Genomic DNA, 23594 nt, shown 5'->3' with positions numbered 1-23594 from the left:
GGGCAACCAATATTCTCAGGTATAACCTTTATATAAATTGGTTATTTATATTATCTAACAAGTAGTTACTTCAGTTCAGTTTAACCAAACTGATATTTAAGCATGTATTTAAATATACAGCCATGTATTTTGGTTCATAGCAGCTGCTTCATATTGTAAACTGTAAATGTCTACGAACTTGTTATGCCAATTTAATTATGTACACATTAATTATAAGGTACTAACTTGTAACAATGAGATAAAAATTTTCAGATCCTAATAATGGATAGTTGCTGTGGTGAGTAAATTCCACTTGGTTGCATTTCATACATCCATGAAATCACAGTTTGTATACATAGCCTGATTTCCTCCCTTCTTTCCTTCCATATGGTTTCCTTGCAGTATAACAAGGACCTATTTTTAATAATGTTGATTTAGCCAGTGAGTCCTTACCAGAATTTAGACTAATCACAGGCATTTGCTTTTTTGAACAGATTATTGGACATCCTCAGTATGCTGTGGATATTGGAACCCAGATACCTGCATTGCCAGTGCAGGCTTCTGCAGTTACATCACCGCCATTGCAATTGCAGCCTGAAGCAATGCTGCCCGGTATTGGTTCAGATGGACTTTCACGTATCACTCTTGGCACCGCTAATTCAGCAATGCCGGCAGATCACGGACTGCCCCTTCAGTGTTCCGCTTACCTGCAGTCTCAGTCAGACAATCACCAGCTTCCTGGCCAGCAGGTTCCAACTCTGTGCCCAGTTGTCCCACTAGCCACAGAACCTCCTCAAGAGGTGGTATGTGTTTTCAAGTGCTACTAACTGTAAGAAAACTCACTAACCGAGTTAAAAGAGCTGTATTCCAGTTTCATGGGTAGCATCCTCTAAGCTCACTTTATCTTATCTTCTGTTTACTTCACTATCTCTGAACTTGAGTTCTTTGAAATCATTCAAATTTTTCATTCTTGTATTCTTTTTCTTTCCACATCTTTTCTTACTCCTTACTTTTGTTTACTTGCATTAAGTTTCAGTTTCCCCAGGTAGCAATGATACATGCACTACAGTATACAGACACTCATGCCTAAGAAAAGGGCTGTGGTTTTGTTAGCCTGTAGCTGAAACCCGATTCTCCAGATAGCACCACCTAACATTTTGTATCAAGCAGTACTTGACAATTCTCAATGGGAAAGCAGCCTGATGTATCTAGTAATTTGCTTAGAGAAATTCTGCTCCAAAAGATAATTTGGGCTGTTGGCATAAACCAGGCCAATACTTAATTCTAAACTATTGAAATCTAGTGCTCAAAATACGGCTTGGTTTGTTTATGAAGTGAAAAAGAATATACACCAATACCAATACCAACACATTTTGGTTTAAATAATTATTTCTTCTTTACAATGTAGGAGCACGCAGTACTGGAGAAGCAACAGTCACTGTCACAGAGCTGTGAAAGGTATCTTTTCTATTTGTCTATACCTTGGCATAAAGTTCTCAAACAACTTGCAGATTACATCAATATCTATCTGTTTTTACTGTGAACTGCCCAGAGTCACTCTGCAGTGAGATGGGCGGTGACAAATTTGAAATATAAATTAAAAAAATATAAATAAATAAATAAATAAATAAAGAGTAAAGAATCTGAAGTGATTTCTAAAATGTGCACTCGTTTTGTGATGGCAGTTGTATCTCTTTTTCCTAAGCTGACGATGATGGTGATGGTAATGGTGATGACGTGCCATCAAGTTGGTGTTAACTCTTAGCAGCCACATAGATAGATTTTTCTCCAGAATGATCTGTCCCCAACCTAGTCCTTCAGGTCTTTCAACAATGCACCCATCACTGTTGCAATCAAGTCCATCAACCTTGCTGCTGGTCTTCTTCTTTTTCTCTTCTCACCTACCTTTTCCAGCATTATAGGTCTTAGTGAACCTTTTTTGTTATTGTTGTTCTGGGCCTTACTTCATCAGGGGTTAATATTTGGGAACAAATGCCATAAGCAGATAGTATTGCCCTTTCTGTTTTCAAGTACCACCTCTTCCTTTTCTCTCCTTACACTACTCAATTCCACTCCATCAGACAAAAGACAGATTACTCTGCCAGAGGTCAAAATTTATTACTTGCAGGAGACTTTTAATATTAAGCTGATGGATACATAAAATTAAACTGGAGGATATATATGGCTGTAAGACTGAATGTTGCCACTTCCTCTTCAAATTAAGAATATTATCTGTTGCATAACTATCACTACTTTATGGCTGCACACTGCGTGGGAAATAAGAAATAGTAGGCAAGCTGTTTTTCAGACATCTTGCTTTCTAATACTGATCTCATCTAAATCGAAAGCTCCATCGCCTGGCTGATCTTCTGCACTATTTTGATAATCTCTAGATAATGCTTTCCATGGTGCACAACAAAATTAAAAACCAAACCAAAATGGAAACTGGAGTTTTCCTGCTCCTAATCTAACACTCTAACACTGCCCTATTCTACTGAAAGAATGGTGGAAATATTTTAAATTCTGACCTCAATTTCAGGTATCCAATCCACACACACTCTGCCTTAAATATGCTTTCATGGTCATCCTTATTCTACTTTCTATTATAGGGCATATGTATCTGTCACAAAGGACCATAAAATGAGGAGCCTTGCAGCCATAAGTCCTTGTTTACAGTTCTAGGTAGTCAGGCTTCTAGGAAGTCACAGAAAAGTTGTTGAAGAAGACATTACACAAATATTCCAGATATTGGGAATATCAGTTTACTAGTGTATCTATGCCTCAGAAAAATATACATTGACAAAGATTTTTGGTACTAGAAAATGGGGTTATCATAAATAATATGAGATATGAATGAGTAAGTAAATATGATACTATGAAGATATAAAAGAAGAACTTACGTTAAAGTAATTTCAGCTATCTGAAATACACAGCTCAGTTCTCTTTTACTTGCATAGAGTTCAGATGGATCTATTAAGGAATTGCTTTGTAAGATTTGGTGTAGAAATGTTTTAGTGGTTTGATTATGTAAATGTCATGACATTTGTTTGATTTGTACCAAGGTTGTGCTACTAACTTTGTAGTTTATTTTTTAATACTATTTCTGTAGTATAAAACTGTATTTATACTGTTTTAACTTGCACTAGAAAAATATACTTTTTTCCTCAGAAGATTATTTAAGATACTGTAAATACTGTGCACAAATGTATGTAGGGATATTTCATGCACTTCAGAGACTCTAAATGTGTCTGATTGAACTAACAGTTTAATTAAGACTGGAACAGACAAGCAAATTTTAATGCAGATCAATCACAATATATTGTCGAAGGCTTTCACGGCCGGCATACGATGGCTGGTGTGGGTCTTCCGGGCTGTGTGGCTGTGTTCTGGAAGTTTTGTTTCCTAACGTTTCGCCAGCACCTGTGACTGGCATCTTCAGAGTGCAGGAGCACAGACAGGAGCAGTTCTCTCTGTGCCCAGGGTGATGTGACCCTTTTTTGGGTATTTATAGAGATTTGGGGGGAGGGAAAGGGGGGGATTGGGCGTGTATGGGGGGGTTGAGTTACTGAGTGGCTGCTTGTTTTGGTGTCAGAATCTGTGTGTATCTTCCTGGGGACTTCCTGGCACTTTTTAAAGAGGTCTCTGTGTTAATAATGTTTTATCTGTTTTTAATTCCTGCTCTGTCATCTTATCACAAAGTTATATGAGCCCTGATGTTGCTTCTGGTAAAGAGATGAGTGACAGTTTTGAAGGAACAAGTGGAGGTGGGAAACAAGAAGGAAAACCTTCAAAGAAACATAAAAAATCAACCCGTACTCGTTCACGTCAGGAAAAATCCAATAGGCCCAAGCTTACCATTTTAAATGTAAGGCTACTTTCCTTGCTCCGTATTTACCTATCTATTTGATTGTATTGGATATAATGATTGGCTCTTTCTATAGGTATGCAATACAGGGGATAAGATGGTGGAATGCCAACTAGAAACACACAATCACAAGATGGTCACTTTTAAATTTGATTTAGATGGCGACGCTCCAGAGGAAATTGCTACTTACATGGTAAGATCTTTTCTTGGTTTAACAATATTGGAATAATAGTGAAATTTTAGTTTCATAAATTGCACAGATTACAGTACTGTTTGTATAGCTATAGACAGTATTTCCAATCTCTTGGAAATTAGCTGTTGAAGTAAAACTAATTTCTATTTAATGTTCCTGTTAGTCTGTGCACAGGGGAATTAGGCTAGAGAGGTTGTTACTTTAAGAAACAATAAACAAACCACTAATTCCTTTTCATATTTGTTATTTGGAACAATTGCCCTACAATTGTAGTCTTAAAATTTACTGACAACAATCTGTTGTCTCCATTAATTAACTCCAGTAAAGACCAAAACAATTGGAAAGTCCCTTAATGCCCCTCACCCTTATGGATCAAGAATGTTCTGTGAAATGCCTCCTATGCACTGAAGCAGTTAATTTACTATTTAATTGAACTAAGCACAAAATCTGTTTTATGAATGTAAACATTCACACTATGGGGTTTTTTTGTAAAAAAAAAAGTGGATAAGCAATCAGTTAAAAGGGATAAAGAACGAACACAGAAAAACTGCAGGCTTGAAAAATATTTTTTGCGCATTCATGTAGGTCGAAAATGAATTTATATTACCAACTGAGAAAGAGATATTTATTGAGCAACTGAAAGAAATCATTGACAAGGCAGAAGATATGCTTAGTGAAGATACAGAAGGAGAACGAAGTTCTGATCAAGGTGTGAGCCCTCAGCAAGATACTTACAAGCTGGAAATCAATGAGGTATTTTTAAAAAACAATAAAATGAATATAATAGTTAATGTTTCAGCTAGTAAATGTTTCAAACAGTAAATGTTTAACAATTTACTTAACGTCCTCTAGAAGTTATGGATTACAATCCCATCATCCACAGTGAAAGAAACCATATCTGTTTGGTATGGATTGGAATGATGGGACTTGTAGTCCAACACATTACTTTTATTAGCTAGTGTTCAAAGAAGCATTTAATTATTTTTATGCTAGAATATTGTTTTTTGCTGATTAATTTGAGCAAAGATTCCAAATGTAAATACTCTGATATGATTGGCTAATGCTCTTTTTTCATTTTAAATAGGAGAATCGGCAATCCCAGGCAAGGATGCCTATCTACCAACAGAATGGTAAAAGTGTTTCTTTGAATATGCACGTATATCACCTAACACTGTAAGGCACTGTTTCTCAACCTCAGCAACTTTAAGATGCATGGACTTCAACTTCCAGAATTCTCCCAGACAGGAATTGAAGTTCACACATCTTAAAATTGCTGAGGTTGAGAAACACTGCTGTAAGGCAATACTTAATTATAATAATGATTTTAAGATTGTGTCAGAGTCAGCCAGCCAGTCAATAGTCTACACTGAACTCATTCATTTTCTGTAGCACTTTATTCCTTCAGAGATGCTTTTTCATTATTGCATGCATGTGATGACAATTGCTGTGATGAGAGCTTTGGCAGAAAATAAAATGTGAAACTTGGGTAAGCCTATGAATAGCTTTACGTTTGTCTCTCAGATTGGACTTCAAGCATTAATCTCTCAGACTGAACTTCAGTCATTAATCTTCATCTGTTTCACTAACAATACAAAGACATTATTTTTAAATGTGGTACTCATGTATTATGTTATACAGTACAGTAAGTGCTAGTATAACTGCAGTAATAGACTTTGCTAATTGTTGGGTCAAAAGTTTGTTCATTTTAATCTTTCCTGTCTTTAGTTCTGCATACTGGGAAACGTTGGTTTATCATTTGTCCTGTTGTGGAAAATCCAGCTGCTGAAGTGCCAGAATTCTCTTCTCATCCTCCTCAAAGTGCAAAGCAGTCTGAAGCCCCAGGTATCTGTGAGGCTTTAATTTAAAAAAAAAAAAAGTTTTCAAACTGTTTTTAAGAAAAGAAAAAAAAAGGAGAAAATATGCACAAAACCATTTATTGATTTACGCAAGCATTCATACATGCTTCACCTTTCTACTCAAGTGAATACTCAGGTAGCTAACAGTGATTAATATGCAATGTACAAAAAAAATTAAACATTACAGTCAGAGTCAAAATTAATCAACAAAAGTCTCATGGAAAAGATGTTACGGAAAGAATAAGGATGAAATGTAACTCCTGGGACAGTTGCAGGTGAAGGCTCTCTCCTACTTGCCTTGGAAAGGGGAGACATCTTCAGAAGGCCTCTTCTTCAGAAAACTCCTAAATAACTCATAATGGGAGAGACAGTCCTTCAGATAATCAGATCCTAAAATGTTTAGGTTTTTAGAAATTAACATTATTGCAAAAATTATGTCCAACATGCAATTTGGAACTAGTGCAAGGATAGTATGATCCCAAGTCAACAACCTTTGCCACATTTCATGCCCTTTACAGTGTTTCAAGGGCAGCTTCACATGAAGTTTGCTGCAGGGGTGAAAACAGGATGTAACCGAAGTGTGAATCTGGCTCAGAAAGGATTGCAGCTGGTGTACTAGCTGCAATGACACAAACACACTTTTGGCTACAGCTACCACATATGAGTCATATTCCCAAAGTGAAGACGTACTCTTTCAGGATGAATGCAGCTCCACACAAAAATAAGTTGAATGCAGTCCCCGAGCATAGGTGCTGTTAAACTGTGGGTTGAGCAAAATGCACGTGCACACAAAAGTTAACTGCTATCAGACATTGCTTCCACTCTATCTACACAAGTCAACATCCGATTTGTTCAAGCAATCCTACAGAAAATTCTGGCAGGGTTCCATTTAAAAAGTATCATTTTACATTTGATTACATTATTGCTTATTTCCACTGAAAAGGTTTTATTTTGCAAGGTTCTATCATTTTATATATATTCATTAAAATGTAATTATTATAAATAATAATTAGAGAGCCAGTCTGGTGTAGTGGTTAACGCATTAGGTTAGAAATTAGGAGACTGTAAATTCTAGTCCTGCCTAAGCACAAAGCCAGCTGGGTGACCTTGAGCCAGTCATTCTCTCTCAGCCATAAGAAGGAAGCAATGCCAAACCATTTCTGAAAGCCTTGCCAAGAAAACTGCAGGGACTTGTCCAGGCAGTCTCTGAGAATCGGACACAATTAAACAGATTAAAAAAAAAGTATAAGTAAGTGGAATAGTTACTTTTATTTCTTCCCAACCCTAACTTCAGTGAAATCATTCATTTTATTCATGGCTCCCAAATGTGTTGATAACTTACAAATCCTCCCATAATGCCTTCACAATGCATGGACTTAATTTCAGCTTGTGCTCCCTTATCTAGCGCATCATAAAGCTAAAAACCTGGCCAGTAAAACAGTGTACAAAATACTAGTTCAGGGTATTTTTATTTTATTTTATTTGTCAATGGTACTTGACAGAAATATCCAAAAATGTAAAAAGATCATGAATAAGCTATATTTTCTCATTGTTTTAAGGTAACAATTTGATTTCTAGAGCAGTAGTTTTCATACTTTTGGATCTCAGGGCCTCTTTAAATTTTAAAAAATTATTGAGGACCCCAAACAGCTTTTATTTAAGTGGGTTATATCTGTTGATATTTACCATATTAGAAATTAAATTTGAGACATTTTACAAATATTTATTAATTCATTGAAAAATAATAATAAAGATATTTTTATGAAAAATAATTATATATTCCAAAATAATTGTGAGAAGAGTGGCATTGTTTTACATTTTTGCAAATCTCTTTCATGTCTAGCTTAGTAGAACACAGCTAGGTTCTCACATCGGCTTCTACATTCAATCTGTTCCAATCTGTTGTTTTGGTTGAAGTCTTGAGAAAATGTCTACCAAATACTCAAGTCTGAATGACCATGGCTTGTCTGTCAGGCATTCTTTCAAGTCATTATGTTGTTCCATGAAAAAAATGGGTAGTTCAGCTCACAACTCAAACAATCGCACAAGTGCATTTCCTTGAGACAGCCCTAAAAGCAACAGAAGTGCTTTATGAGTACTTCCCATTTCATCACACAGAATTTTAAAAAATGTGTACTTAAGGGTCGAGATTTAATAAATGTCCAATTTTTACTGTTTCATCAAGGATATTCTTAAATGAAACTGGTTTTTTTTTTTTTTTTTACTGTATGTGGCAGTAAAGAATACAATGACTATTGTACAGTTTGCTGCCACAGCCTTGAATCATGTTAAAGTGCCAGAAGTTGTACCTATGATTACTTTTGTACCATCAGTGGAAATATCAAAACAGTTGTTCCAGGATAAACTATGATATTCAAAAAAGTTATTCAATGCTTGTGTTTGTTGCCGAGTATTCACATAAAAGAAGATCTTCAATGATTAGTTGATGCTGATACTGGACAAATACAAGCAAAACAGCAAGTCCAGCCACGTCAATAGATCTGTCCATTTGTAAAGCAAAAGTACAATTCTGCAGATGAGATATTAACTCAGTCTTTATGTCTGCACTAAATCTTTGATTGAATGAGTTACTGTGTCATTGGAAAATGGCACTGCCATGATTTCTTTAACTGACTGCAGGCTTTCAGCAATGTGAACTATACAAGGGTTTATTAGCCTCTCTGCATTTGTGCGTGCTTCTCCAGCCAATGCAATATGATAACTTGCCCTGTAAGATGCTTCAGTGTTTTTTTCATTTCTAGTTTGAAAAACTGTAACAATTTTTGGCTTTTAAAGAGCTCATCATGTCTACATTTAAAATAATTAATTCCTTTTTCTTTAAACTGTGAATCACTGCTCTCATAATGACACTACAACTTAATTGACACCATAATTCTATTTTAAAAAATATATTGCATAAGACACAACAAGGTAAATTACTAACGTCTATAAAACCAAGATAAAGATAGCTTTTGTCATATTTTCATTTCTTATTTACAGTTTTGCCCAGTTTCTTTAGAGCAGATTCCTCCCTTTCATGAACCCAAGAACTCTCTGATATATAAGCGTCATCTTTTCCAGCATCTTTAGACATAGATGGTCCAGCTGTGGGTTGAGAAAGCAAGTCTTATAATTTTCCTTTTTTAAGCTAACAGTCTGTCCTTAAATATAAGAAAAATATATTATAAATAAAGGTTCTTTTATTTTAGAATAAAATATTATTAAATTGTAAAAGAATAAGAGTTTTAGATAAAATTTAAAAATTCAGAAACATCTTTTTTTAAAAAAATATATATATTATTGCAAAATAAGCCAACAAAGTGTGCTTATTTCTTGTGTTTCCATGTAGAAACACAAGAAAAACTTTGAGATTTCAAAATAACTATTTATGAGACAATAATGAGGTTACAGAGATTATAACAGATATAAGAGAGTCTATTTGGTGTAGTGGTTAAGGTGCTGGCCGAAAAGAGGGTAGGATGGCCTTTGCACAGCTTTGTGTTGTGCGCCAGTTGCACCCATTCCTGGATCAGGAGGCTCTGCTCACAGTTGCCCATGCCTTAGTCACCTCCCAATTGGATTACTGCAATGCACTTTACATGGGGCTACCCTAGAAGAGTATCTGGAAGCTTCAGCTGGTGCAAAATGCAACAACGAGGGCAGTTATGTATGCTTCTAGAACAGCACATTTTACACCTCTGCTCCGCAAGCTGCATTGGTTGCCAATCTGCTTCCGAGTCCAATTCAAGGTGCTGGTTTTGACCTTTAAAGCCCTTCATGGCGTGGAGCCAGGTTATTTGAGGGAACTCCTCTCCCCAATTACTTCCGCCTGTCCCAGCAGATGTGGCAAGAGAGACTTGCTACGGGTGCCATCAGACAGGGAACTACACTTGGCGGGCCTGAGGAGGCGGGCTTTCTCTGCCGTGGCTCCTGCCTTATGGGACTTCCTCCCCCGTCTTAAGTGAGAACTGATTTCCAGCAGTCTGCGGACCACACTTTGAGAACTGCTGAAGATTGGAATAGTTGAGGGAGGCACTGTGAGAATAAGGGAGAATAATTTAGTGTCAGAACCTTGCTACAAAGACTATACATTTATGGACATATTACCTTGAACCATTTTTGTTTTATACTTGCAGATGTAATTGAAATGCTTGTCATATAAATGAATTTTAAAGTTTCATGTAATACACTGAATGCCTTGTTATTAATCTTAATCTTCTAGTTGGTTAAAATGGGACAGTGCATCGTTATTGTTAATAAAGTGCAGTATAGCTGTATTAGAAAAATCACTAGGATGAACTGTTATACTCAGAATAGCCTTTTTTAAAATGTTATATTATAATTAAGCATGTATAATTGTTTGATTTAGAATACTTTTAGTTGAGAAAATATTTCATCTTAATTTGGGGGGGGGGAAATGTAGTGCTCAATGCTTTTTTGAGGTCTCTATAAATATTTAGATTTTACAAAGTTATTTTCTGAATTCAGAAACTTCTTTTTGCTTTTGTTGTTTATAGGTCAGGAGCTGTTGGATGATCAGCCACAGAGCTCTGCAGTGACAGAAACACAAGCAAACATAGCTTATCAACATCTTTCTAATCAACTTAGTTCCTATGAATGTCCCAGGGGAACTCCTCCTCCTTCTCCCTTGACACAAGTTTCTGTTCCATCTGCATTAACTTCCCTTTCACAGGTTCATCCAGAAACATACACTGAAACCCCTCTAACGTTAGCTTCATCTACACTAGAACAAGCTATTGAAAGTACAGGTCAGCTAGAATGCTCTTTGCTACAACCAGTCTTAGCTAGTCAGTCTGATGCTCCTGCCCACACTGCAGTTTCATTTGAAGAACGTTTTGAGGCTAAGATCCCTCTAAATGCCTCACAGCAAACACTACAAAAGAAAGATGAAAAAAATGGTTTTCCCAATATAGAACATGAACACAGCACAGCTGGACTGTCAAAACCATTTCAGCCTGTTCCCATGCAGACAGCAGAAAGTTCTTTCCCTATCGTCTCTGATGCTGCGGTTTTGGAATTTCAGTCTTCAACCCAAATCCCCAGTTTGTCAGACAATACTCAGCTTGGCCAGATACCACATTCTTTTGTAGACCAGATACCTCCCTTGCCTGCTGTCTCTGAACCTCTGATTTCAGCCACATCTCAACTTTCAAGCCCTCCTCACATATCAACAGCTGCATCCCAGCTGCGTATGCCAGCCCAGTCCCAGCCTGTCTCATCCACTGGCCCTGCCATGACTGCACCTCAGCCACCTTGTATGGTAGAATCAGATGGTGAAGGGCCACCAAGAGTTGATTTCACTGACAACACAATAAAAAGTCTGGATGAAAAACTTCGCAACCTACTCTATCAAGAGTATATTCCAACTTCATCTGCGTCAGCAGCAACACCAGACCAAGTAGACGGTGAATTTAATCTGGCACCTTTGCCTGCACTTGTCCTAGATTTGAAAATTCCTGGAGTTGGCATGGATGCTCACGTGGCTGAAGATCAACCTTCTCCAATTCTGGCAAGTCAACCCATTCACTCAGAAGTCATGCAGATGCCTGTTAAAACTGCTCTAGTTCTAATGGACCTTTTCAGCATTGGTCCTTTCAATGCCTTTTGGGGGCAAAGTTATAATTGTTGTCTATCAAATGTACTAATATCCTTTGTATTTAGATACTGAGGTATTCAGAAAACAAAGATTTCCTCCATTTTTAAAAAATGTAAATCTCCCACACCTCTAAAAACTTCTACATAAAAAAAAGAAATGCCCCTTATTAAAATTCATCACATTCATAATAATATCTTATTTACATTGGCACTTCTTTGAATCTCAGTATTATTAAATCAATTTTAATATCTTAAGCTAAAAGATGATTAACGTCAATATTGCAAAAAAGTAAATAAGGGTGAATCTGGATTCACAGCCTTATTTATTTTACTGAGCTGAGATGAAAATATCCATCATGGCAGAATTTCCTTTTTCACTTAAAGTTGGTTTTTCCTGCCTTTGTCCTTTCTAATGCTTTACTAGATCTAATAGGGAAAGAGGCCAGTTATATTATGTCTCATTTAGTAGCCAAATACAATATGTGGGTTTTAACACTGGATTTCAAAACACATTTGATAAAGATGTCCTTCACAAGTCAAAAGCTATAAACTCGCTAGAGTTTATAATGGTTGAAGTGAAAGAAAATAACTTTCCTTCTCTCCCAATATTATAATTCCAAACTGCATCAATTCACTCATCTCTATTGTATTGACAGAAAATCTGGGTTACACATGTCATCAGTGTCCAAGAGAAACTATGGGCACTGTAAAGAAAGCCTTCTCCAATTAATTTATTTTAGCTACATTAGTCTCAGAATGTCTTAATTCAGTGAATGGATGTATGTCAAAATTCATACATCTGGGTCTTCAGGCAATAAAAAGAGTCTGTGCCTTGGAAATGCTCAAGGAACCAGAAATTCTCCCAGTGGTTTGATTACTTATTGAAGATCTGGCTCACAGAATTTGTTCAGTAAAGAAACATGCCTTAGAAATGCTTTTCATATTTTCTGGACTTCAGAAAAACAGCAATAAATTCTTAATAAAGGAAGTACTTCATAATGGAAAATATTCAATCCAATCCTTGCAATCCTATACTAGGGTTGCACACACATGCACTCACACACACACACACACACATACTTTGTTGGATCTTTCCAAGTATATCTCTGTTATTCTATCCATCCCTTTTTCTAATTGTTCTTAAGTTCATATGCTAGAATTCCTGGGATAATTTTTGACTGCCTTCAGGTTCATGTTCGTATTCAGAATGATTTCCAATATTCTAGTGCTGTAACTTTTTACAAGACATTATGTTTGCAGGTACATGTGTATTTAAGGTATCTTATATGGTTATGTGGTTCATCTGATGATTTCAGTCTTTGGGATTATATGCTTTTCTTTGTGACCTATAGAGACATAGGTTTCTAATTAATTTTATAAAAAATCATCTACAGCTTCTTTCTTAATAGCTGGAACATCTAAATAAAGATACACATAACCATCACTAAGGGCATTTAAGAAGGGAAGAAGATTTCACACATCTTCAGGTACTTGGCTAGATACCTAGAAATCACTATTAACAGCTTGAGATGTCTGACTTGGGCCCCAAATAAAATCTACATCTCCTACTTTTCAGAAATAGATTTCCATCTGATAGAGCTCTTTTTACAACAATATATGATACGCTTCCTGGTCGGTGAATGTGCTCAATCACATGCTCAGGGATTTTCCATTTCAAAGCCAGACAGTAATGTCAGATATGAGACTGTCAGGTTAGCAGTTAATAATGCCTAAAAATTACCCAGAAGAAAATATCCCTCACAATCATCCTTTTGAAGGTCCAAGTATTTTCTCCTGACCAACAGGGCCAATAGCACCAAGCTAAGAAGGTGGTATGTGTTGGTTCATCCTGTGAATATGATATAGTAAGGGATAAATTCCTCATACCTTTTCAAATTTTTGGTGTCCTATCTTCCTGTACGAAAACTCTGAAACCTGTCTTGACAAAACAGGAAACTTACATATTGAAATGTGTGTGCATGTATCTGTACACACAAGTTCAATGGAATAACAATTTTTCACAAATGATTTAGTCATCTGTTTCCCGAATGTAGTCACTTATGCACCAATGGAAGCTTTCCTCTCACTGTATAAGGCAAGCATGTGAGTAAGATTCTGATGAGAATTGTGGCATGGAGAAATGCTCTCCTCCTCTGACATTCTGGTGTCAATCTGGTTTGTCTGTGACAACAATATTTGTTAAAGAAAAAGCTGTGCATGAGCAAACCGTGTAAAACACATTTTATTTCATCCTTAATAAAAACCATATGAGATATGTTCCATTATTTCTTTGTAGAATCAACCCAGTGATAAAAAATTAAATTATTACCAAGTAGAATTTAGGTTAGAGTATTGCTTCTGCCTATCATTAATTTCAAAAACCAAATCCAACTTTCTGATATTTATTATGCTAACTTTTCAAATACATTGGATCCCTGTTCTTCTGTTATGCATTAGACCCTTCCTATTGGTATTTGTTAGGTGTTCCTATTCATCAGTGTTCTATTGGGGTTGTGAAGAAGAGAGGTTCTTCATCCAGAAAAGGACTTCAATATTACCTTCCAGTCTCAGAAGATGAGACTTCCAACTATTTTAACATATCCTTGTCTACAAGGAAAAGTTCTTTAGATAGGAGTATTATTGTTTAATATTTGAATAATTTAATGGCCCAGCTAATGTAAACCATACTTTTGATCATTTTCAACATGGTATAGAAAATTCAAACAAGAAAGGAAGGGGACTTATGTGAGCATTTGGCCAACTGAAATTCTTTAACCATAGTTGTAATAACAGGGACCTGGTAAAGAGTAATATGTCTTGGACATCTCAAACATACATCTTTTTTCTCAAATATATACTGGAGATATGTCAAAAATGAAGTCATTCTGTAGATTAATCCTTGGGGCCAAAGTAGATTATGCATAAAAATGTGTGTGTGCGCTCACATGTGTATATATATATATATATATATATATATATTATTATGTTTGTAATTATTCTTGTACACTGCCAAGAGTTGTTTGGTTGTGGCGCTTTAGAAATCAAATAAGTGAACTATGTCCTATTTTTCTTGATTTTAATATAACTCCATGGTGGTACAATATGAATTAGGAACACCATATGTGAAAGAAGTCCACCCCCAAAATAAGGAGAGAAGGGAGGATTGGCTCCCCACTATGCCCTTCTTTGCATGGTGTTCTTCCAGAAGACTATAGTACTGTGAACTTAAGAGTAATATAAACAGGAAATGGGGTAGCATAATAACAGATTTTACATATCATTTAGGTTGTGAAAAAAGTCATCCAATAGGGATTCTGTCAGAAAACTGTTTGTATGTAATTTTATTTAAAATATTAAACATTAACCATGTGATGTATGAAAAAAATGAAATGCAAATCAGTGATATAAGAGTGATTTGCTTTAATATAAAATATAGAAATAATTGTAGAGATTTATATACAGATTAATTAATCTACCTCTATATAGATTAAAATCCTTGAAAGATTAATTTAAATTGTTGTGCTTTTGCTTCAAGGTGGAAAAATCAGAAGTTACTTGCACCAGGATCCAGCATTCAGAAGTAAACAAAATATCAACAAGCAAAGCAGGTACTAAACATAACTTCAATGTATATTTTTCTTTCTAAATATCCTTTTGATTATCTAACATGTGGTAGGTTATTAGATACAATTATTAAGAAAGCTAGGAATTACAGAATGTATACCACATATTTCACAATAGTTAGCAATGCAGAATATGGTAATTTCAAAATAAAATGTAAAGTGTAATTCTCATGTAAATTTATACATGTAAATTTATGATGATAATAGGTAAAATATCTTAAATATGAACTGTATATAAGTAATGCTGCCACTTCTAGTGGGGAAGCCAAGCCATATAAATTATATACATATGGTTTTGAACAACATGATCTATATTTGTGATGGAATGTATCTACAAGGAGGAGAGTGATGTGGGAGATCAAGGCCATCAGGAGGGAGGGGGCGCATTCCAGGAGAGGAAAGGAGACAAGAGGCAGCACGGTCTGCAGGGGGGAGCATGAGAGGTGAAAGAGGTTCAGGATAGCCACTCCCTAGAATCTCCCAGGGTATATCCACTAGTTGCTGTAGTATAGATGTAGTTTGGCAAGATTCTGTCTATAAGGTGAAAGCAATAAAGGAACTATACTCGACTAGTCTGTTTCACCATTGTTCTTGGGCTGGGCCTGACAATATTTTACATATTGTATATATACATTATTCAAGTAATTTTGTGCAGGAAAACACAAAGTGCAAACTGGGAAGGCATGATTTTGTTCTCTATCATATATCAGTGTTGTCCAAACTTGGCCACTTTAAGATGAGTGGACTTCAACTCCCAGAATTCTCCAGCCAGCACTGATATACATGAAAAGCAGGGAGACATTTTTTTTCTGAATCAATTTTAACTGGAAAAATCTGAAATGTCACCATTCTTAATTATGAAGACCATGCATCATTTTTCTGTAATGCATCTTTGAACATTATTTTACTGAATAATGATTGTATGCAGGTAAATATCCTCCTATTTTCTTTTAAGCCTTCTTAATATATAGTATTAATTAGCCATGCTGCATGGAATGCCCATCTCATTGAATTTATAAAATGTACATCATGGTGATATCAAGTTTTGCATCTACTACCATTAATTTATATTTAGTTCATATATATCTGACCTATAGTCTTGAATACAACAGTGAAACTGGGGCTATGGCCTTTTAGGATTTCATTAAATAAGAATTCTTCATATTTAACTTTTGCTTTGCTCTAAAATTGACTGATCCAGATGTATGTGCATTTTTTGTTTCCAATATATTAAACAGGTCAAGCTGCAAATGTCAGTTCACCTACTACTACCCTACCATCAGGATTCACTCAGGTACTGTGATCATACTCCTATATTCTCTTTTTTCTACATCTTATCCCATTCCTCAGACAATTGCAGCTAATGAAGGCCACTGTTAATTTCTATAAAAATAATGTTTCAAGGTAGATAGCATATTAACCAACTGAACCTTTCTTTTTTTTTGTTATTTCAGGTTGTTTCTTCTTCATCACTTATAGCAAGCCAGAAAGACATTGCTAAGAGGAATGAAAAGGAGAATGTATTACTTGAAGAGAAAAATAAATCTCAAAAAGATGATTCTATAGACTCCAGTTTTAATGTCAAAGAAGCTGAGACACCAGCAAAAACTATAGGCAGATTTTCAGTGATCAGCACCCAGGATGAGTTAACTTTACCATCTGTGCATTCCTTGCGGTATTCTGCACCCCCAGATGTTTATCTGGAAGATCAGCCTTCTAGCCCTGACACGAAGACATCTGTGTGCCGTGTGCAGACAGCTTCTTCTTTTGATGTCCTTTATGGAAAGGATTCCAGTGATTCTGGAGATGAATCTCTTCGGGGAAAACAAGATGCATCTCCACTGTCACCTCAGAGCAGTAGAGTGGGAAATGACTACATTAAAAAGACTTCATCTATTCTGCAAAAGTCTGTAAAGTCAAGTTCACAGGGCCTTAATTCTCCAAATGGATCAAAAATCCCAACTATCAACATAACTTCTTTCCATTCTCAGTCATCATATGTGAGTAGTGACAATGACTCAGAGTTTGAAGATGCAGACATGAAAAAAGAATTGCAGAACCTGAGAGAAAAGTATGTTTCCATTTTATCCAAACAGAGGGTCTTTTGTGCATGTGTTTGAGCAGCTTATCCAAATACAGTTTGACATCCTTTGTCATTTGTTCCTTTATTTTGAAAACATTTATCTCAAGTTGTTTTATGCATTCCATGTATAAATATTCTTTCTATGTTTTTGTTCTCACTGTGTTGATAAAAGCAACATTCTGTAGTAAAGAAAAATTGGACATCATATATTCCAAAACAAAAGTGGCTTTATTCACCAAGAGACATTTTAATTGCCTTCAGAACTGCAAAATAAATGGTATTCACATCAAGCAAGGACATCATATACTTAGGAATCTTTTTTCAATCATTTATAGCTTGGAAGAAACAGATAAAAAATAGTACTACTTGAGCTGGAAAGACTTTCAGCAATATAATTTGGTTTGCTAGTTGCAATGGCAATAATTTTGCCCCAGATGCAATAAAATTATTTAGGGCAAAGATACGCTTTGTCTATAAAAGACACATGGGCTTTTAAGGCAAACCCATCTAAATTGTTAAGGGTAATGTTTTGTGTTTCCTGTTGTCTTGAATGCTCTTCTGTGGCTGGAAATTAATCTTGCCTCCAGTGAAGCTCACTTGAGAATTTGCTGATTAAAGTATTGGTATACTAGTCTCAGTGGAAGAGTCTCTGGCCTAGTTAATTCCTAGACTGTTTATCCCTGTTCTTGGATTTACGTTATTGTGGCTTCTCCACCCAAGTCTAGATGATGCTGGGGCTTGAAAGAGCCACTTAGACCTCGATTTATAGAGAGATAGGAGTAAAACTCCATATTATTGCAATGGCAGCCTCTGTATTGGGCTTTTACTTTGTCCAGTTACTTTGCCAACACCCTCTCCATCCCATATTGTCTGTTCTGTTGCACTGCCCTATGCATCACCAATGGTATTCTGAAGAAATAACACTTTTGTTAATTAAACTTGTGGATTGGCCTGAAGAGACAGATGCTTTCTTTTCTGATGAATGCAGATTTGTTCATAGACAATTTATGGACATGTTGCATAAATATCTGTGTGTGATTGCCATAAGTCTTTTTTACATTGGAAAGATCTGCAGACTGCTTTTCTGCTGTCTGTACATGTTGTTATACATTTTATTAATTTCTTGATTTTCTTTTCTTTTTTTCCTTACTATGTTAATCTCCTGTTTTGTGTTTTGATTGATTATGTATCATTAAGTCGATGTGATCTCTTAATGATGGCATAGATAGAACTTCTGCAGGATGATCTGTCTCCAACCTGGCCCCTCAGATTTTCTAAGAATGCACCCATTACTGCTGAAGTTGAGTCCATCCACCTTGCTGTTGGTTGTTCTCTTCTTGCCTTTCCTTCCATCTTTCCCAGCATTATGGACTTCTCAAGAGATTTGGGTCTGTGCGTAATGTATCAAAAATAGGATGATTTGAGCCTGGCCCTTTGTGCCTTGAGTGAGAATTGTATATTGATTTGTCTGTTTGTTTGTTTGTTTTTTTGGCTATCCATGATATTCTTGGGAGTCTTCTCCAACACCAAAGTTGAAAAGTGTTCATACTCTTTCTGTTCTGCTTCTTCAAAGTCCAACTTTTGTTTCCATGGAGTGTCACAGGAAAAATTATTGCCTGCATCATTCTGAATTTTGTTGGTACAGGCACATTATGACATCCAAGTATCTTTTCCAGGGCCTTCAATGATACCCTACCACCAGCCATTCTATGGCATATTTCTTGATTGTTGATTCCTTTACTGTTAATTGTTGATAGTAGATCCTAAAAGGTAGACACTATCTTCAGTGTCAATTCTTAGGTTGGGTGCTGGACCTGTTGTCATTAATCTGAACTTACTTATATTTAATTTTAGTCCTATTTTTTCACTGCTCTTTGAGTTTCATTACTAGAGTTTCTGTTCATTTGTATTTTCAGCTATCAGAGTACTGTCATCAGCATAGCACAGGTTTTGTTTTTACTCAGCTGTACTGTTTTTGGTATTTTAGTCTTTGCCTATAAATTATTATTATTTATTGTTTGCCTTTCATGGCAAAGTCTGCTTTGAGTTGAGCTGGATTGCTGATGACACATCTGGCCATGTAGTTTTCTTAGCAGCAACACAGAATGCTTTCCCATTGCTTTCTTTCGGGATGTTAGTGTTCAGGCCTGGGACTTCACAGTCTAGCTTACAGGCTTCATATTACCTTGGGATTTCCCATCCACGTACCACCCAGGCCTACCCTATTTAGCTTCTGAACCCAATCAAAGTGCTGCCACTTGGTGAGAGAACGCCCACTACTAATGCTTGCAGCAAAGTCATAAGTGTTCTCAGGGCCAAATTCCAAGTTGTTGAATTCAAATTCATCAACTCTCTTGGTTGTTGTTTTAGTTTTTCATGTTTGAATCTCTTTGTTTCCTGAGTTTCCATATTCCTTATTCATTGACAATATCATTGTTAACCTGTTGCATTTGAATGATCTAGGCATTTTCTTGTAACTATTATATTTTGTCCTATCCCACTGCTACTTTTCCTTTATAAATTTACAGTAAGGCAGGTTATTCTTCTGTTCCCTTACCAAAAACTTCTGATTATTGTTTGGATTATTTTTCATCATCAGTCTTGCTGTTTCATGCTGGTTCTTTCACTATATTTAGCACCTGGCTGTCAAAACAATTCACTGTTCTTATTGTTTTGATCATGCAACCTTCTTAAAATATATATGCTGGCTTCTTCACTGCTCCTGAATGATGCACAAGCTTGCATAAATGTGCCTTCTTTTTTGTCATAGAGATGGTTTTTGTATTTGGACCACAAGCCATGGTCATGACCACTAATCTTCATTTTGGAATTTATCTCATACAATATAATTGAGAAAAAAAAGTATTTGAGAATGAAGTGATAAAAATGGGTATTCTAAGATATGTAGTTAGATATATAGATGTTTTCATTTAAGAGTTACTTTCCTTCAGTGTTGTTTTGTTTATTCTTCAGACACATGAAAGAAATTGCTGAGTTGCAGTCTCAACAGAAAAGAGAAATAGAAGCTTTGTACGTTCGTCTGGGAAAACCTTTACCACCAAATGTTGGTTTCCTTCATTCTGCCCCACCAAGTGGCCGTCGAAGAAGAACAAGCAAGAACAAGTTAAAAACTGGGAAATTGCTAAACCCTATTGTCCAGCAGCTCAAAACAACATCTAGTACAAGTATGTTTAGCAGATATAAAAGTGCTATCATTTTCCTTTTAACAGACATACATTAAACAGTGAACATTTCAAACTGTGGGTTATTCTCATAGGTTTTGGTTTTTGTATTTTGCAGTTGTATTGTTCAGTCAAAGGAAGGGGGAAAGATCTATAAGATGGAATGGCTTTATTTGCCTTTAGCTTTTGGGGTGAGGGGATTAAATTAAGTTGAACCATTAAATGCAGCTTAGCAAAACCATATTAAACCATTTCAGTAAGCTCCTTTCATTTTTATTTTTTATTATTATGTCTAGTTTATTTACATTGCGCAAAACGTTCTTAGAAACAAGGATGGTCTTGAGTTTGGCACGTCAGTGCGCAGTATGAAAACGTTTCATTTAGTTCTTTAAACATTAAAATAATGAAAATAAATAAAATCAGGTGGATCGTGGACTTGGTGGAGACCGACATTAGTGTCCATGAATATCAAATTGGAGTCTCAAACGCTACACTATGGGTAAAAACTGTAAAACTGGCCATTGTTGATTCTATATATTGAGAATTTACAAGAATGTTTGATTCTCTGCAGCTGGTTTTCTGAGCATGTACCAGCAGTAGAGTTTGGTCAATTAAAAATTCTTCAGAATATTTTAAGTTTTCTTCAGTAAGAGTTTCAGATCCTTTTATTCCTTTCCGATTAATGATTTTTGCATACGTCCTGTTCAGGTAATATATCAGACTATAAAGATCCTTTGGCTAAGGGAAGCACTAGAGTTCAGACTGACTCTACTGAAGCAACAGGACTGACTGTATCCACATCAGCCATCCTTGAAAGACCCGTTCAGACTCAGCAACCTTGCTCTGTCAAAGCTTCCTTATCCTCTGACATTTGCTCTGGAGTAGCTTCTGAAGGAGGTGATGTCCGTGGAAATTCTGGCCAAGGTGATTTTATATCTTTAGAGTCATCATTCATTCTATGCTTAAAACAGTGATTTTTCCACAGGGAAACAAAATATGTGTTAAACTGGGAAAAGGAAGTTTTAGGCTTTCTTTTTACTTTATTTACTGATTAGATTTCTAAACCACCTTTCCTCCAGGACCTCAAGGTGGTATACATAGCACTCCATGCTCCAATTTTTCCTCACAACAGCAACCCTGTGAGGTAGGTTTAGCTAGAGATAATGTCCAGCCCAAGCTCACCCAAAGAAACATCTGCTCAACATATTGATTCAAAGCCTGTAGAAATTGTGCTAATTGTGATACAAATAGAAAAGTTACTGATGTAATTAATTCTAACAGCAATTTCACTGACCGTGCAAGGGGTAGATGTCTAACTTGCTAGTGTCTGTTTTGAAAATGAGCAATAAAAGAAAAATCAGTAGAGTGTAAATAAAGAATGCAGTTTCTATTAATGTTATATAGAAGAACAGGTAGAGCGTAGAGCACTTTAAAAAAAGATCAGTAACATGGTCCCTTGTAGACTGAAATCATTTACAAATTGGGAAGCTGACTCCTTTTTACCTTGCTTCATATTCTTAGGTTCTCTTAGCTCCCCATCCTTTCCTGCAGATGCAGAGTTTTTGGCATTAAACCGTACTATTGGCCTGTAAAAATTGAATTTAGCAATAGTTACTCTTCAATCACCTTGCATGAATTCTGGCTTCATTAGAAGGTCTATTACTTTCCAGAGACAATTTCACAGAGTCGTAGCACTGTTACCTCTCATGGCAGTGCTTCATTGCGGAATGGTAGCAGTAACTGCTGCAAAGTGTAAGGATGATTATAAACGATCACCTCTGGTTTTGCATGTTCTGCCCAACTAATCCTACGAAGTATCTATTTTCTTCTGCTGCTGTTTTCACCCCCTTTTGCTTATAGCCAATGAACTTACTCCTCTGGGGCAAGGTTAAAATGGAGGTGTGGATGATTAACTAACAAAGCTGATATGACTGATGGTGACATCTGATCGCAGCTATTTGTACTTTATAAGTGTCTTTGTTTTCTTCCCTTTATATTCATTTGCAGGCTGGACGGTTTTCCACCAAACGTCTGAGAGAGTGACCTATAAATCTAGTAGCAAACCTCGTACCAGATTCCTCAGTGGACCTGTGTCTTTGTCCATCTGTTTGTATTTGTTCTTTTGTATTTTATCACAGCCCATCTTTCTTTTGTCATCCTTTCCAAAATTCATTTTCATCAATTTATCTAATATGCTTGGCAGGAAGCCCCTTCTTGTAGACAATCTCTTTTTTCCCCCTTTTTTTAAAGTAATCATCTTAATTTAATTTATTTTGTTTCATATGGAAAGCTTTTGAACACTGCTTTTGGCTCATGCCTGGGTATCAAAAGCATGTGTGGAAGATCTCATCATTTATTCTCTAGTCTTATGGTAAATTCTATCTTGGACGTATCTTTATGTGATTTTACGTTTAAGTAATTTTTAATTTGCAATGTGACAGTTATAAATGTCTGCTGTCCTGATTCCGGCGATACCAAAATGAAACCCAGTCTTCTGTAGACGAATGGTCTCTTTCACACATGCTTGGACTATGAAGACATGCATGTAGCAAGCTGATACAATTCTAGAAGGTCACTGAAGGGTAGAACATCTGCACAAGGGCTGTATTCAAACAATATACAGTACTGTTTATATCCACTTTGTTGTTGTTGTTGTTGTTGTTGTTGTTATTATTATGTTATTTCTCCTACCCCTTGCATGTAGAAATGCTGAGAAATGCTCCTGCTAGCTCTTTAATACCATCTTTTCTAGGCAGCATTTTCCCCCACATTGTATACTTTGGGTTACTTTAAATGAATGTTCTTAAATATGACTGTATGGTTACCAGAAAGTACAATATGGCTTTTATTAGACATTCACCTAGCTGGAGCACTTCACTCAGTTGATTTTTATTATGACCTTACGTGACCTCAGAGATGAAGTCAACAAGCAGTTCATCAAAGCACAGAATAAATTCAAACACTCAGAATAGTCTATTGATATCATGTCCAGATGCAACCAAAATTAGACTGTTCTTGAACGTATGATTATACTAATTGGCTATTCAACCAGTTTTCACAAATACTTATTTTCAAATTTGTTTTTGTAAAATACGTGCTTATTATAAGGCAAAATAGTTTGGGATATTTTGGTACAATAAGGCTATATTGTACTAATGAGAAAAATTAGGCATAGTTAAAAGTAAGGCAAAAAATAT

At 36.0% G+C, this 23594-nt stretch overlaps 1 protein-coding gene across 11 annotated transcripts in view; it reads left to right on the top strand.

The window, feature by feature from the left end:
- The window catches only part of WNK2 (WNK lysine deficient protein kinase 2), a 123351-nt gene that overhangs the window by 71790 nt on the left and 27967 nt on the right, over positions 1-23594 (top strand). For 9 of the 11 annotated variants that reach the window (XR_015794884.1, XR_015794885.1, XR_015794886.1 and 6 more), the window contains 14 exons: positions 474-782; positions 1388-1437; positions 3679-3844; positions 3921-4037; positions 4623-4790; positions 5122-5167; positions 5763-5879; positions 10411-11423; positions 15045-15117; positions 16371-16426; positions 16587-17203; positions 20189-20400; positions 21106-21321; positions 22405-22503. Coding sequence is in view for 4 of the 11 variants with exons in the window: in XM_088134167.1 (XP_087990293.1) it covers positions 474-782; positions 1388-1437; positions 3679-3844; positions 3921-4037; positions 4623-4790; positions 5122-5167; positions 5763-5879; positions 10411-11423; positions 15045-15117; positions 16371-16426; positions 16587-17203; positions 20189-20400; positions 21106-21321; positions 22405-22503 (3259 nt within the window). In the remaining 7 variants the exon portion in view is untranslated. The remainder of the gene's footprint in view (positions 1-473; positions 783-1387; positions 1438-3678; positions 3845-3920; positions 4038-4622; positions 4791-5121; positions 5168-5762; positions 5880-10410; positions 11424-15044; positions 15118-16370; positions 16427-16586; positions 17204-20188; positions 20401-21105; positions 21322-22404; positions 22504-23594) is intronic. The other 2 variants (XR_015794889.1, XR_015794888.1) reach the window with 1 other exon arrangement.

Source organism: Python bivittatus, unplaced genomic scaffold (genome assembly GCF_059951505.1).
Source record: "Python bivittatus isolate LINGU-HERP-01145 unplaced genomic scaffold, Pbiv_v1 ctg000080_np1212, whole genome shotgun sequence".
NCBI lineage: Eukaryota > Metazoa > Chordata > Lepidosauria > Squamata > Pythonidae > Python > Python bivittatus.
This window is presented reverse-complemented; position numbering and strand designations above follow the sequence as displayed.